At 45.5% G+C, this 14,023-nt stretch overlaps 3 protein-coding genes across 3 annotated transcripts; all 3 read right to left on the bottom strand.

The window, feature by feature from the left end:
- Positions 1–664: 664 nt before the first annotated feature.
- LOC120645214 (cell number regulator 13-like) lies at positions 665–3,129 on the bottom strand. Its single transcript, XM_039921995.1, has 4 exons — positions 2,566–3,129; positions 1,696–2,056; positions 1,430–1,561; positions 665–1,343 (listed from the first exon to the last, which is right to left on the bottom strand). Exons 1-2 carry the CDS (start codon positions 3,109–3,111, stop codon positions 1,919–1,921), a joined length of 684 nt encoding a protein of 227 aa, XP_039777929.1. The 5' UTR covers positions 3,112–3,129; the 3' UTR covers positions 665–1,343; positions 1,430–1,561; positions 1,696–1,918.
- Positions 3,130–3,184: 55 nt separating this feature from the next.
- LOC120645213 (probable serine/threonine-protein kinase PBL21) lies at positions 3,185–8,700 on the bottom strand. Its single transcript, XM_039921994.1, has 8 exons — positions 7,220–8,700; positions 6,745–6,794; positions 6,166–6,251; positions 5,471–5,625; positions 4,979–5,189; positions 4,640–4,871; positions 4,375–4,534; positions 3,185–4,186 (listed from the first exon to the last, which is right to left on the bottom strand). The coding sequence occupies exons 1-8, from the start codon at positions 7,664–7,666 to the stop codon at positions 3,995–3,997; spliced, it is 1,533 nt and encodes a 510-aa protein (XP_039777928.1). The 5' UTR covers positions 7,667–8,700; the 3' UTR covers positions 3,185–3,994.
- Positions 8,701–9,760: 1,060 nt separating this feature from the next.
- Positions 9,761–11,383, bottom strand: LOC120645964 (scarecrow-like protein 33). The gene has a single exon (XM_039922664.1). The coding sequence runs from the start codon at positions 11,381–11,383 to the stop codon at positions 9,917–9,919; it is 1,467 nt and encodes a 488-aa protein (XP_039778598.1). The 3' UTR covers positions 9,761–9,916.
- Positions 11,384–14,023: the final 2,640 nt, after the last annotated feature.

Below are 14,023 nucleotides of genomic sequence, written 5' to 3'. Positions count from 1 at the left end.
CTAATGTGGCCCACGTGTCATTGAGAGATGACGGACCAAAAGTCAACGTACCGCAGAAACGGTACGCTCTTTATACGTGTATATATATAGATTATTTTGATAGGTTAGGATATTTAATAATAAATTAGTCGTTGGAGTTCAAAATTATATGAAAATTAATGGGAAAAATTATAAATTTTTTTCTAAATATGCATTGTGATGTCTACTACTATCCTGCAAAACTTGAAATTAAAATTCAACTTGTGTAAGGAGAAACAAAAAAGATAAATTGTGTTATGGGGGTAAAGTAAACTAAATGACATAGTTTAGGGGGTAAATTGAACCAAATTATAGTTTAGGGAGTTATCCAGACTTTAACTATAGTTGAGGGGAGTAAATTGAACTTTTTCCAAACCTGAAAGACAACTCTGACAAGCTCTCTGGGTTGGACTCAACTATTAGTACGTAGCATCATGACCAACACAATCGAGCTCAGCTGAGGTCATTAATCAAATGAGCAAAGAAAGCTAGCTTCTCGTTAGTATCTGGAGTGAGCTCATTAGACTCACAAGACAGCCAGAGAAATAGATGAACAACTAATGGTGCTTATAATTATCTAAATAGTGATCTAGCACTAAACATAAGCTTCAGAGAATATGTTGTGATTAAAAGCCTGGAGTTTATGTAGCTAATGGAAAACAAATTCTCTGTAAAAGTTGAATATTCAGAGAAGCAATGTGTTTAACTGACAGACATCTTGACAGACATCTCTGCTAAGGAATGCAGAGAAATACAAAGAGGTACTGTACAGATTTGAAGTATTTGAGACTAGATAAGTAGTACATCCAGTCCAACTCAGAATGAGTCAGTGCCTTGGATCTCTGTAGCTGATCAATAACAAACGCTCTGCAGTACAGGTTGCACTTTCAGAGAAGCAGCGTGTGGGGACGTTGGCAGACATCTTGAAAATTGCCTTATTCTGAATATAGTCCACAGTTCCAAATCGCTTGGAAGAAATGGAATACAAAGGGTAACTGTGTTCAGATAATCAGATTTGAAGAATAAGAGATTCAGATGGTTCATCAATGAGTATTCACAAACGCAAGGCAAAAATTGACATCAAGACACGTCTGACAGGGTGACGTCTCAGGTTATCGTTCTCTCTGCAATGATTATTTTGGTCGGGGACCGCAGTTCATCGATCTTTTTGATGTTTTCATGGCTCAGTTCTTCTCCTGTGGAGTGTGCACTGAAGAGGAAAGGTTTTGACAGAAGTTGATATTTCATGATGACAACTCATCCTTGATTGCTCTTCCAGACGAGATGACAACACTCAAGTTAGTTGCTTCTGCGTCTCAAAAAATCTGAAGATACGCAATCAAAAGATTGAATCAGATGATGAGGTTACTGAAGACAAACAATACTGAACTGAGTTTGTTAAATTTGGAACCTGAAAGATTGAAGTATACGTCCTGGGGAAATCATATGAGTGGCCCTACTCGTCCTTCCTCAATGGTGGAAGGCTTAAGGGCTTGACCGATTGTGCCGGCATCAGAGCCGGCGACTGTGGAACTTTGCAGTCCTGATGAACCAAAAGGTAAGCACGGATGCAAACAGATCATCCAAACACTCTCGACCAATAAAAAAACACCCGAGAGTTGGTCAGGAATAACTCTTGTTTGATGATCTCGCGAGGAAAAGAAAATTCCAACATACCTATTTCACACAGTGAATTCATTTTCACCGGAATCTGACAGCTAGGAAATCTGACAAAGAGGATCAAACATTGCATACTAGCTAGCTGTTCCAAAGAAGAAAAAAACAGGGTGCTAGCTAGATCATTGTTAGTTTGTTGAGTGATAGGAACAAGTCAGTATTATGTTTCGACTCCTGCAGTGACACATCACACATGAAAACTTCACAGATAGGTACACAGAAATTAAACATTAGCAGAGGAGGTGTAAACTGTGTGTGTACTGTACCAATTACCAAGCCATACTCCCTGAACAAATGCTAAGCAGCATCCATCGCACGAGAGTAACAGGAACAGCACGAGATATGGTCTTACCACAGGTGCCTGTACAAATAACAAACAGATGGCAAACACATAAGCTCTCCAGTCCACAAATTGGCAAAATAATAAAACTGTACATTCATAATGCAGAATCACGTTTCATGGATCATTCAGATCTCAACCTTTTACTTTCAGATAACAATTTTTTTGAGACAACTTTCAGATAGCAATGAAAATCCAAAGATCCTGTGCAGTGATCTGTTGTGCCAAAAAGGCATACGCAAACATAACATCTAGAAGCCAGGTTTTGATTTGAATCCTAGCAATTATGCTATTGCCATGTCTCTCAAAACTCCAAACTTAGTAAAAGGACTCAGTTGAGGGCCTATTTAGAAGTTGGAAATTCCATGGGAAATTCACAGAAATTCGGTACTACTGGACAGTTCATCCAGTCAAAATTTAGGGAAATTTCCCGTGCTCCAAACTGTGCCAGATTGTGTTTCTGCTAGATACGATATGTCACAGAAACAAGAACTACTAAACTAGTTGCGAGGAGCAGGTGGTGGTTGTACCTCTTGGCAAGACGAGGTTTCATCGGCCTTGTTGAGAAGCCTGACCCAGTTGAGCGTGGCGTCGACGTAGCTGACAAGGGGGAAGAGCTGGAGGTAGAAGGCGATCTCACCCTGCACCTCGCGGAGCTCGTCGGCGTGGCGCGCCCCCATGAAGCACCGGTACGCGTACCCGCGGCGCTGGCAGGAGCGCACGAGCAGGTACGCCCGCCGGAGCGTCTCCTCCAGCTCCTCCACGGGCGCCCGCGTCTCCGGCTGCCGCATCGGCTGCGCGTCCTGCAGCCGCCGGAGCAGCGCGCCTATCATCTCCACCCGCCGCGCCAGCTGCCGGCAGGTGGCGCGGTTCCGGCGCACCGTGCGCGCCGCCTCGGCGATCATCGTGATGAGGCTGGAGGCGTCGAGCCCCACCAGCTGCGCCACCGTGGCGACCTCCCCGACCAGAGCCATCTTCTTGCCTTTGGCTTTGCTTTGGTGGTGGTAGGAACGGATGAGCAAAGAATCAAAGATGGTGGAGGGGAGGAAGAAGATGGTGCGGTTGAGAGGGAGCATATAAAAGGCTGTGATTTGGGAGTGGCAGACAAGTCAAAGATCTTGACTTGTGTGAAAGAGACAACACCACTTGAAAATGTTCTTTTTTTTTGGGAATTGTGATGCTGACATTTTTTACCAAAACATACAGATGCCGCCAAGCGTGGAGATGGCCGGGTTTCCAGGAAGCTTCACCTCAAGTTTATTTGTATAAAATATGCATGATTCAAATTTGAGACTGAACTTTCAAGCTTTGACAGATTCCAAGTTGGACCCATGAACTGCTGGTTGGTTTCTCATCAGTCTTCAGTCTTCCTGAACAGCAATGCCAACCTACCTGAACCTGATTTGTCCAGCGGGACGGGTGGCCGGTCCATGTGACCGTTTCTTCATGCTCATGGTCTCACTGTCATCTAGATCTAGGCTATATTAACCACACATGCATATGACAGACATTTTCAGCTATACAAGACAAAAGGGCAGGTTGCAGTGACATTTCAACAAAGCATAACTCAGCCAGCGCGAAAAGGGGCGACTTCGGACTTCCGAGAAGCCTGCAATCATCCTCCCGGCACAATTTGTGCAGAAGAATTGCAAATGCAGTCATGCAGATGTCCCCAAGTACTACATTAACAAACTTTGCAGGAAAAGGACCACATGAAAGAGACCTCTGACCAGATCTCTAAGTTGGACTGAGTCACTCAACTCGGCACTGTGTGTGAGATCTGGTGTGAGATCTGACCAACTTGACAAATATCTGACTGCAATTATCTCTCTGTAGTGTTTACCCGATCATGATTACATACTTGTTCTCTCCATACAGGTCTATGGAAAAAAACATTAGTTGCAGTAGTTGTGGTTCTTCCAAAAGTACAACCGGATGCAGTCTCAACAGGCTGATGATCTATTGCCAGGGTGATACGCCGATACTGCCAAGCATGGTAACAACTTCTGCCATGGTAGGCCGATGCTTGGCAAGATGGTTAATGCATAACAGCGCCACCTTCAGACATTCCATTATCTGAGAGCTTTCATGCTTTTTCGCACGCAACAATGGATCAACAAGCTTGTGTAGTTTCGTTTGGTACTTGTGTGCCTGAAATAGAATTTTAAATCAGGAGAAATCTCAAAGTTCTTCAAGTGCACACCACAAATCTCGTGTCTAGAGAATAACTCAGAAAACGTGCACACCACAAGTCGTTTTGTCAATAACACCTATGTTGCAATTTTAATACATTACTGTAGGCATGACTCTTTTTTTAAGAAAAATGGACCAAAACTTACATAATCAGGAAGCGGTAGCCCTCGATGGCCCTTCACCTTCAAGTTATAGGACTGAATAAGCTTTCCACTTATTATCTCAAGAAGTACTATACCAAAACCATATACATCAGCCTTCTCTGAGATAATTCCAGTAGCAACATATTCAGGATCTACATAACCACTAACAGATGGAAAGAAATTATCATTGCAATGCACGTGCAAACACTTGAAAATGAAAAATAAGGTCATGTCTATAACTTGAATGCTGTGTCAGATGAGCTCTTACTATGTGCCCATAACAGCCACCTCTGCAGTCGTATTTGGAGCCAACATTAGTGCCAGACCAAAATCAGTAATCTTAGCATTCATTTCATGGTCCAACAGGATGTTGCTTGCTTTTACGTCCCTGTGGACAATATGCATCTGAGAATGCCCGTGCAGATAAAAAAGACCATCTGCTATCCCTTTGATTATTTGAAGACGCTTAGACCAATTTAGCAATCCCCTTTTTGTTTCATCTACAAAAAAAAAACATCAATACATTGGTAGCAGAAGTCGTTGAGTCGTAGTTGCTGAATAATGAACTCAACAGATTAAAGAGACAATAATGTTAATGTAAACTTGCCAGCAATGACAGACGCCAAGCATTTATTTGGCATGTATTCATATATAAGTATGCTTTCTTCTGCTTGAACACAACACCCAAGTAGAGCAATTATGTTTTTATGTCGAAGATTTGGAATAGATTCAATCTCAGTTCTGAACTCATGTGGCCCTTGAAATGAAGATGCATCACGTCTTTTGACTGCGATACGAACACCATTAGAGAGTTTTCCCTACGAAGATTGAATGGCAGTGTTAAAAGAACACATCTAAAGATGTATGAGGCAGCTTAAAGAAACTTTCAGGTATGAGGCAATATAAACTTCTTGTGTCAGCGACTAGTAGAATGGTTGAGCACATCCATTGGATTAACCTTTAACATGAAGCAAGGTGCTATGATTGAGTAGCCCCATCCGAAGTTGAGATGCATTTAGAGAAGTTTTTGATTTAGGTGTCATACTTAAGCAGTTCAAGTACTTATCTCTAGTTAAAGGTTATCTTGAGAAAACATTACCTTGTAAACACAGCCAAATCCACCATTTCCCATCAAATTTCCATCTGATAAGTTGTCTGTTGCAGCCAAAATCTGAGAGAAGCTAAAATGCAATAATTCTGCTCCTTTCGCACCGCCCATGAGATTTGCCAATCGTCTCATGTTCATGACTTGGCCTAATTCAAAGGAAACCCCACCTTATCACTGACTATAGTATTGAAAGAGTTAAAAATATGCATGTATATGGAACAGGTAGCATCCATATAGTCAGAAATGGCGCCTACAGTATGACTGAACTACAACAATAGCTTGAATCTTCCTGGACCTGTCTACAATCATATGCACGTACTCAATTGATTCATAAAGGAACATATATAGCAAGTCTTTATGTCAAAGCATTTTCGTAACTTCAAACTTAGTTTCTTTAAATAAAATAGGAAAAATTGGTGATCCATTCATGCCCTAGGAGATAAATTCGTGTCTTGATTATTTCTAGAAGATTATGCTATATCATACCCCTGTATCCAAAGGGAAGGCATCAATGTATACTGAATGTATATTTTTCATATATTGATACAAGTTATCTTCCAAATGTTACATAGATGTACATGTCCTCTGGAGTAGGAAAAAACCACTTAGTAACTCCTAAAAAGGCCGCAAAATTTGACAGCTATTAGACAATATTGCATAAGTGTGGAGTAAATGCATGAGCGTACCTTCTGTTTTCTCTTCCTCGGGTTTTGAGGGAGGATGAGTTCCCAAATTTTCAAATCCATTAGCCATGAGACCCTCTGTTCTGAGCCTGATATAGTAGCACACATGTAAAATGTGATAGGTTGTATGAATAAAGGAACTCAAGAGTTTGGCTGTTGAAAAGGAATTTACATTTGTGTTTGTGGGTAGGTTGGATGAGGTCACAATTTTCTTTATCGGAGTATCACATAATTAGTATCACATATGGTGATGACTATGTTCTAAAGAAAAGAATCAGCACCTGAATGGTACAGAGCCATATTCTGCAAGGATAGTGCACAATTTTCATATTGAGCAATCACAGTCCTTGCGTTGGTTTTAATCTTAAGAGAGGTATGGCGTTGGAGTGAGAAGATGTTCAGTGCATCGTTCTAAACTCCAAATAGATAGCAGCAAAATGAAGCAGGTTTACAATGTCAAGAAAAATAACTCAATCAAAATCCAATTATCTACTCTACAAGAACGAAATGCTTGGTGAATGCATAACCAAAGGGAGTCCATAAATTTGACAAGAAAAAAGGGATGACATAGATATACCATACCTATCTTCATGTTCCGCATGATGTACTGCATGTAAATCATCTGTAGTTTCCTTAATGATGCAAAAAGAAAAGAATAAGGAAAATAAGATCCTTTGATCATAAGTTAAATCTTAACAAATATTCCAGTAACAAACTGCCATCAACATTTTGAATCTTAATTTTAATAAGAGGCATGGTAAACGGAATAAATATCTACTTGTTTCCCTTGATGAAATAATATGTAACTGATGGACAATGCTTCTTGTAAAAGTTCCTTAGAATTAGATATTGATTATAGCCTATATAGATTTGCACAGTTGCAGGATCTTGGGACTATAAGTTGTGTCGGCACTGACCAACAAAGTCAGCCAAAAAAATGCATTTAGAAACAGAATCTTATCTGCTACAAAAACTGGCTCTTTTTCTTGTGGGAAAAAACTGTTTTTTTCTGAAACACAACAAAATCTGAGAAAAAATCACACAATGAAATCCATACCCTTGAGCACAAAGGACAAGCCCTGCTCAGAAGCCGCTCCCAAGTTCGGGTGTTATCGACAAAGCTGACAAGGGGGAAAAGCTGGAGGTAGAAGGTAATCTCATTCTGCACCTCACGGAGCTGATCAGCCCGCTTCACTCCCATACAGCAGCTATACAGATAGCTATCATCACGACAGGACGCGATAAGAACATACGCGTGCCGAAGCGTCTCCTCTAGTAGTTCCACTGGGTTCCTAGTCTCCATGTGCTGCATCAGCTGTGTCCGTTCGAGCTGCTCCAGAAGGTCCCCGATCATCTTTGCACGGCGTGCCAGCAGCTGGCAGATCTCCCGGTTCCTCTTAACCGTCCGCGCCGCCTCCACAATCATCGAGATCAGCCCATACGCGTCGACCCCAGCGAGCTGCGCGATGCTGCCCACCTGACCCACTGCGTTCCACAGTGCCATACTCTTTGCGCGGTTGGTTTTCTGGCAGGCCTACCTTAGAGACGCCAGAAGAGGAAGAAGACCGAGCTTCCTCAAATGAAGCCAAAGTACCTGGGAGCTAACTTCTTCAAACGACACTGGCTTTGACAGAGAACCGAAAGTGACCAATTGAGAAAATATGGTCAGTGACTAGTGACCCAGTCACCCCCAAGCCAGGCGTCGCATCTCCATGCAATGAACTTTCCAATGATACGACTTGAATGGCCACATTTGAGCTGTTGACTTCGACGAATGGTATCAATTCCATTGAACACAGAAACTGAACCACAGCATACTGGCCTCTCTTCTCCATGAAACATCTGGTACTCTGGCAGGTTGTGGCGTTGCCACAAACTCTTCGAGCTCACTATATTGTGCCAGCAGCATCTGAAGGACCGAATTGGCTTAGTCTTGCAGAATTTCCACAAACACTGGCACTGCAGAGCCATCCCACCGATACTGACACCAACTGACGGCCAATCCAATTTAACGCCAATTGCAGCTCACTCGTGGCATACAGCAAGGGCAATGGTTCCCATGCTGACAGGATGGCGAGTCAACCCACCTGCTGCGTTCGGCGAGGCTCTCGCTGGAAACGGCATTTCCTCAAACACCTTCCGCGCGTCCACCTTTCCACCTGTGCAGCGCAGAGAAACCGCCGGAATTCGCTCCCGGCTTTCTTGCCTCTCGCTCAACGAGGCTGCGGCCATGGAGCCTTCGTAGCGGTCCCTTGCGCTCAACGAGGCCGCGGTTCCTCGTTCCCGTTGGCTCTGTCCCGCCGGCCGGCTACGGACGGCGAGCGGGCGGCACCCAACCCCGTGTGGGCCGCGCCCTTGCCGCGTATGGCGTTGCACTGCAGTGGCGAGGATTTCTGGAGAAGGGATGAAAGCCGGCCGCACAGGCAAGAGGGCGGCATGCCGGCGGCGGCGAGCAAAGCGAGCAGCGCGTCAACCGAGTCCGACGAGGGAGCCTCTCGCGATGGGCTAATATGGGCCCACAATCCTGGCCGGACGGGGCCTCAAGAGTTGCTACGGCAGCCGTTGGGCGGGAGCTAGGCCGGCGCCACGCACGCGGGTGGGAGTGGGAGTTGACGGGTTACACAAGCTCGTCAACGGCCCACAGCCGCTCACCGGGAATCCTATATATATTTTTCCGAAGTTTTTATTTCCTCCCTTTTCATTACTTAAGATTCGTGTAAATAATCACAACTATTGGATCCATACTCAAACCCTAGCATTCTCTCTCCTGATCCTACCTCCCCTCTCTCTCCGGTGCATGCACTGCGCGCCGCCGCCTAGGTGTTGCACCGCCCAACTTGCCGGAGAAGAAGCACCCGTTCTACATTTCGATTTTATTATTTTCAACATTTCGTTCTTTCAATTTCACCATCTTGTGTTTCCAATTTCAATATTTTGAAAGTCAAATGTTGAACAGATTTAAAAAATAATAATGTCTTAGTTTTATCAAAATGTTGAATATGTTTACGGTAGTTAATTAGGCCAAATGAGTTTTAAAGATGAATGGCTCGGGGGAGGGTGGCGGCGGACCTGGTTGGTGGCCGTGGTGGTTGGTTCCTTGCTCGGGCAGGGGCAGAGGTTAGTCTCAGATCTGGCGGCAAGAGCCACCTGAGACGAGGATGGTGGGCGGCGGGGGTGAGAAAGGGAAACGATTCTCCAGGGCAACAATGTCAAAGCTCACCTCAAAAAACACAGTGTTAGAGCCGGGGCGAAGACAAGATCAAGTAAAACCAACATGGAGAATAAAGTGCAAACAAAACAAAATTTATGCCAAAATTAAAATCTGTAAGAATGTAACATGCACAACATGGTGTTAACCGTGCTCTACATGTATTATCGAACTAATCAAAGTTGGGGCAGGCTTTCTGAGCATTGCTTCCCTGCAGGCAAAACGGCGAGCACGTAGTGCGCACCCACAAGCGACACACCGGCCAGTACATAGAATCCGACGTCTGAAAGTTTGGAAAATCTAAATGACACTATACAAGTCAAGTTTGATGACAGGCGGTGCATTTTACTCTACTAATCAAAGCCATTACCAAAGATAACAATTGGCCACAGGAGGAGACACGGAGTAACAGATTGAACTGACACTTATTAGCTATAACCCCATAATACCTGAATACATATACTACAACAACACAGAATCATCAACATAGGGAGCTGCTGATGAACACCATGCTGTATATCTTTCAGCATCATGAAAACTAAAGTGTCATTGAGAAGAGGTGTCTTGGGCTACCCATGTCGAGTGTGCAAAGAGGACACGCCCCATCCACCCTTGTAGAAGCCATTGGCCATCCTCACAGATCAAAAAGTCCTTGTGGTGGTGCTTCCGGACTGTATCTTTCACTACCTCTACAATTCTTGATTTCAAAGGCAGCTGCCTCAGCCCTGCCCGTTGGTTTCTCACCTGCCACTGCCTATACTTCTCTGGGCGTTCCACCAAGTCCGGGCCCTCACAGGCAATGATGTTCAATGCAGGACGACCAAGCACGAACTGCTCCAGCACCACTCGAGATTCGCTCTCCCTTGGCGTGGTTGCATCTAGCATGTCAAATATTGCGATGTAATAGGACATCACCTCTCGAAACCTTGTCAGGAATGAAGAACCACATGAACAATTCAAAACGCTCTGGATGAACACGTCCGGCCTCATCTTATTGATATTATTAAGGACGGTATCCCTAGGGCTTTGTCTGTCGAAGAATACACTCTCGTCCATCAAGGTGTTGAAACTGAAGAGGTCATTCACGACAAGCACCTCATCTGCGTCGGTGTTCAAGTCTTCAATGCGAACATCCTCCCACTTTTTCATGATTGTGTGGAACTTGAAAGAAGCCAAGCCGAACTCATGAGCATATTTGCTGAGCCGGCACCCTAGCTCCTCAATCCGCTCTGCTGGACAGGACTTGAGCCTGGGGGGGCCTATGGCGGTGATCCTCACCTCTGGTAGGTCACCTTCTCTACTCGCCAGTAAGCGGAGCAAGCCAGCCCATTGGAAGCCAAAATGCATACCGTAATCCACAACATGTAGCTTCCTCTTACCCACCATGGCATGAAAGATTGTCATCGTTGAAAAACTGAGCGCCACCTTGTTGAAGCAGCAGGCTGCGAAGTAAAGTCTGTAGGCCTTGAGGAACTCCACGATAGAGAGACGCTCTGCCATGAGCAACTGCCAAAGCTGGCTACCTGTGCCCACTAGCCGTGCCTCTAGCCCCTTGGTGAAACACTGAGCTACCCGTTGCGTGACATCCCCTGTTGCCGATGCATGTTTCTTGATTTTCTTCAATAGCTCACATGCCCCCATATGGTTATTTGTTGCCATTGCTTGCGCACAAGAGATCAGCAATGTGCGTATGTCCACCACATTGTCCTTTACCGCTTTGTTAAATCTCTTCCTGTTTTCCTTCTCCATCTTGTTGTCCATGGAGACACGCAGCTCCTCCATGCCCTTGATGCATGTCTCGTAGGCACGCAGCATCAATTCATCAAGCATCTCATTGGCACAATTCTCCTCTGGATCATTGATCCTCTTTGCAGCTTTGCTGGTCCTTATTTGCTCCTCCATATGGTTATCCCTATCATTCCTCTTCTTGTCCCCAGTATGATTGTTGCTTTCCCGGAGCATCTGATTTGCCTGCACATCCCCTCTAAACTTGTTTTGCTTGGGCAAGAGCATGTTTGCCTCTTCTGTGCTTTCCAGGAATGCCCGAACTATGTCTGTACCCTTGGATAAGGCTGAGTTGAGATTGAGCATGCTTTCATCATCCCTGCCATCTTGCAACAAATCTTTGGCACCGTCTGTGTTACTACTTACTAGTGTTGGTGCCATAGGAAGAGGAGGAGAGAATTTGAGCAAAGGGCTGCTGCACCTGGAGTAGAGCAGGGTGATCATTGAGCTTATTATCATCAATGTCATCCTCCAAGAGCACGCGAGAGATGAAAGGGAGCATCATGTCATTAGGGACATGATGGTAGCCCTCACTCCTACCATTGGAATTTTGGGGAAGGTCTAGGAAGAAAGGTGGGGATGGTTGTGATTGCTCCAGGAGACCCTTGACGAAGAATTCCTCCGGTGTGGTGTCCATGATGATCAGTGGTAATGGGAGACGCCGTATCTTTTGGTTAAATATATCATAACGAGAAGAACAGACAAACTTTTGGTTAATGATTACAGCAAACTACGATCCAAAATGCAGAAGACAATGGAAACTCCAATGCTGCTTGGAATGTGGAGACCATGGCTAGCTATATTTCCAATGTTGCTTGGTTAAATGTAGTGAAAGGTAACTACTGCACAGAACAAATCAATATAATATATTGAAAAACAACAGATCATCGAAACAAACTCCAACTCACTGACCTATTGTAAATGACAAAGCAATAAGAAATACTGTTGTGGGATGCAAAGCACATCATCTAGATAAAGTAATAGTGATCAGGGAAGAAATAGGGACAGAATCTGAGTTTAGATAGGTGTTTAAATAATTTTTTTTTTGCATAGTAAGACAATGGTGAAGCACTATGAAACATGCATGCCAAGATTTATGAAACAAATATACCGGTTGATCATGCATCTAATGATATAATTTTTGAAATACTACTGCCAAGTTGTAATTTCTGACTCAGAGGCGTAACTGTTACACCCCTTATTATTACTAGTTTACTACATGAGTCTTACATGACTGTGGACTCTCTAAGAAGTAAATTATCCTACTCTTAAGCTGCAGTGACGGTCCATACTTTTTCTCAAACAACCAAAGTTACACCTGTATGTGAACCACCCACTACTATTAGGATATTACTCTTCTTCTGACCAGGTCAACAGATCCCATGTTACCATTGTTAAAAGGAACAGGAATAATCAATATCAGAATAAGGTTGATGCTTCTAGTATGTCGTGGTGTGCAAACCTACAGCCGGGTGGCGTAGTGCATCCGCCTAAATCCAGAGGGTGAGTACTCGGGGGTTAGCTAGGATTAGTCCAATCTCGATGGAAAAACACGATGAACACAGCAGGTTTAGAGTGGTTCGGGCCTCCGGAGCGTAATACCCTACGTCCATTGTGTGTTGTATTGCTTGTGCTCTCAAGAGGTTGAGAACAGGGTTGTTCGGAGTGAATCCGTGCTTGTGTAGTGTGAGTGTAGAGAGAGAGTCTCCCTCTCGCCTGGCCTTTTGCCTTAGCTTAGAGAGTCTGGAGTGTGCAGCGAGCGCCTCCCTTTTATATACTGTACAGACATTATGGCATTGAGTCCCCGACAGGTGGGCCCAACGATGTAGTATAAAATAATATATTGTACAGACATTATGGCATTGCAGACGATGGAGATCTCATTCCTTGATTTCCTTGCTCTGCCTGTGGGAATCTTCCATCCGGCATAGCCATGCCCTGTCTTGTCGAAACGGCGCCAGGGTGTAGCTTGCGGCGTTGCCTGCAGCGTAGCTGAACGGGCCGTGTAGCTTGCGGCGTAGGCGGTATGATGAAAAGGTGCCGTGCCGTCGTATCTATTTTATGCGGCAGACGGGCTCTGCATGGATGCGGCGCATGCGGCTGCACTGTGTACCTCGGTAATATGTGGTCTACAGTGAGGCCTGACAAAAGCTGCCCCCCGTACCGCGGCGGCAGAGCACGCCTCAACCACCCGCATTGAATGCTGTGGGTCGGCGAGTCTTCTAGCGGAAGACTCGCGCCTACGCCTGCGCCTGCGGGACACGTGGCGCCCCCGGACCCCGCCCCGGCGGTGTATTGGTTCTACGCGCGTGGGAGGTCCGGACGGACGCGGGGAGGTCTCGGACCCCTATGGGGGGTCCGAGCCCTCGGCTGTTAGCACGGAGCTTCCCCTCCTGAGGGACACGTGGCGTCTCCAGACCCGTCCTAGAGCGGGGAGCAGGTCCGGGGCCGTTGGCCTGGTGAGGTAAGAGCCTGACCCGTGGGGCCGGCGGCTCCGCCCCTTTGGGCGTAGTTACGGATGACTACGCGAGTCCTGCCCTGCGGCAGTAGGAGCGGGTATCCCTGCTACAGGGTACCGACAGTGGCCCCCGGGCCCACCTCGGGAGAGGAGACGAACACGCAGGTGGGGCCACTACTGTGATTTGGCTCTGCATAACTTGAAGCCTCTAGCATTAGACTATGCACGCTGCAGGAGTCTTGTCCGGCTTTGACCATCCATCGGGTTTTTCGCTGCCTCATCACATCGCAACGGCTTACTGACTCGTGGCCCCCACATACAGTGGTACACCTAGTCACGCGAGCGACGCTCGGCATTGTTGCGGCTGGGCTAAATGGAATTTTTACCACCAGCGCAGTTCCCGAAAAGCC

This window comes from Panicum virgatum, chromosome 8K (assembly GCF_016808335.1).
Source record: "Panicum virgatum strain AP13 chromosome 8K, P.virgatum_v5, whole genome shotgun sequence".
NCBI lineage: Eukaryota > Viridiplantae > Streptophyta > Magnoliopsida > Poales > Poaceae > Panicum > Panicum virgatum.
This window is presented reverse-complemented; position numbering and strand designations above follow the sequence as displayed.

Bases quoted from the DNA above. Each gene is read 5' to 3' on its own strand.
- LOC120645213 (XM_039921994.1), bottom strand. From the start codon at position 7,666: ATGGCACTGTGGAACGCAGTGGGTCAGGTGGGCAGCATCGCGCAGCTC. The intron at 4,872-4,978 runs GCAAGTTTACAT...TTTTTTTTGTAG, and splicing joins CTTGGCGTCTGTCATTGCTG to ATGAAACAAAAAGGGGATTG. The intron at 4,535-4,639 runs GTAAGAGCTCAT...TCCATCTGTTAG, and splicing joins GTGGCTGTTATGGGCACATA to TGGTTATGTAGATCCTGAAT.
- LOC120645964 (XM_039922664.1), bottom strand. From the start codon at position 11,383: ATGCTCTTGCCCAAGCAAAACAAGTTTAGAGGGGATGTGCAGGCAAAT.
- LOC120645214 (XM_039921995.1), bottom strand. From the start codon at position 3,111: ATGCTCCCTCTCAACCGCACCATCTTCTTCCTCCCCTCCACCATCTTT. The intron at 2,057-2,565 runs GTACAACCACCA...TTATTTGTACAG, and splicing joins AAACCTCGTCTTGCCAAGAG to GCACCTGTGGTAAGACCATA.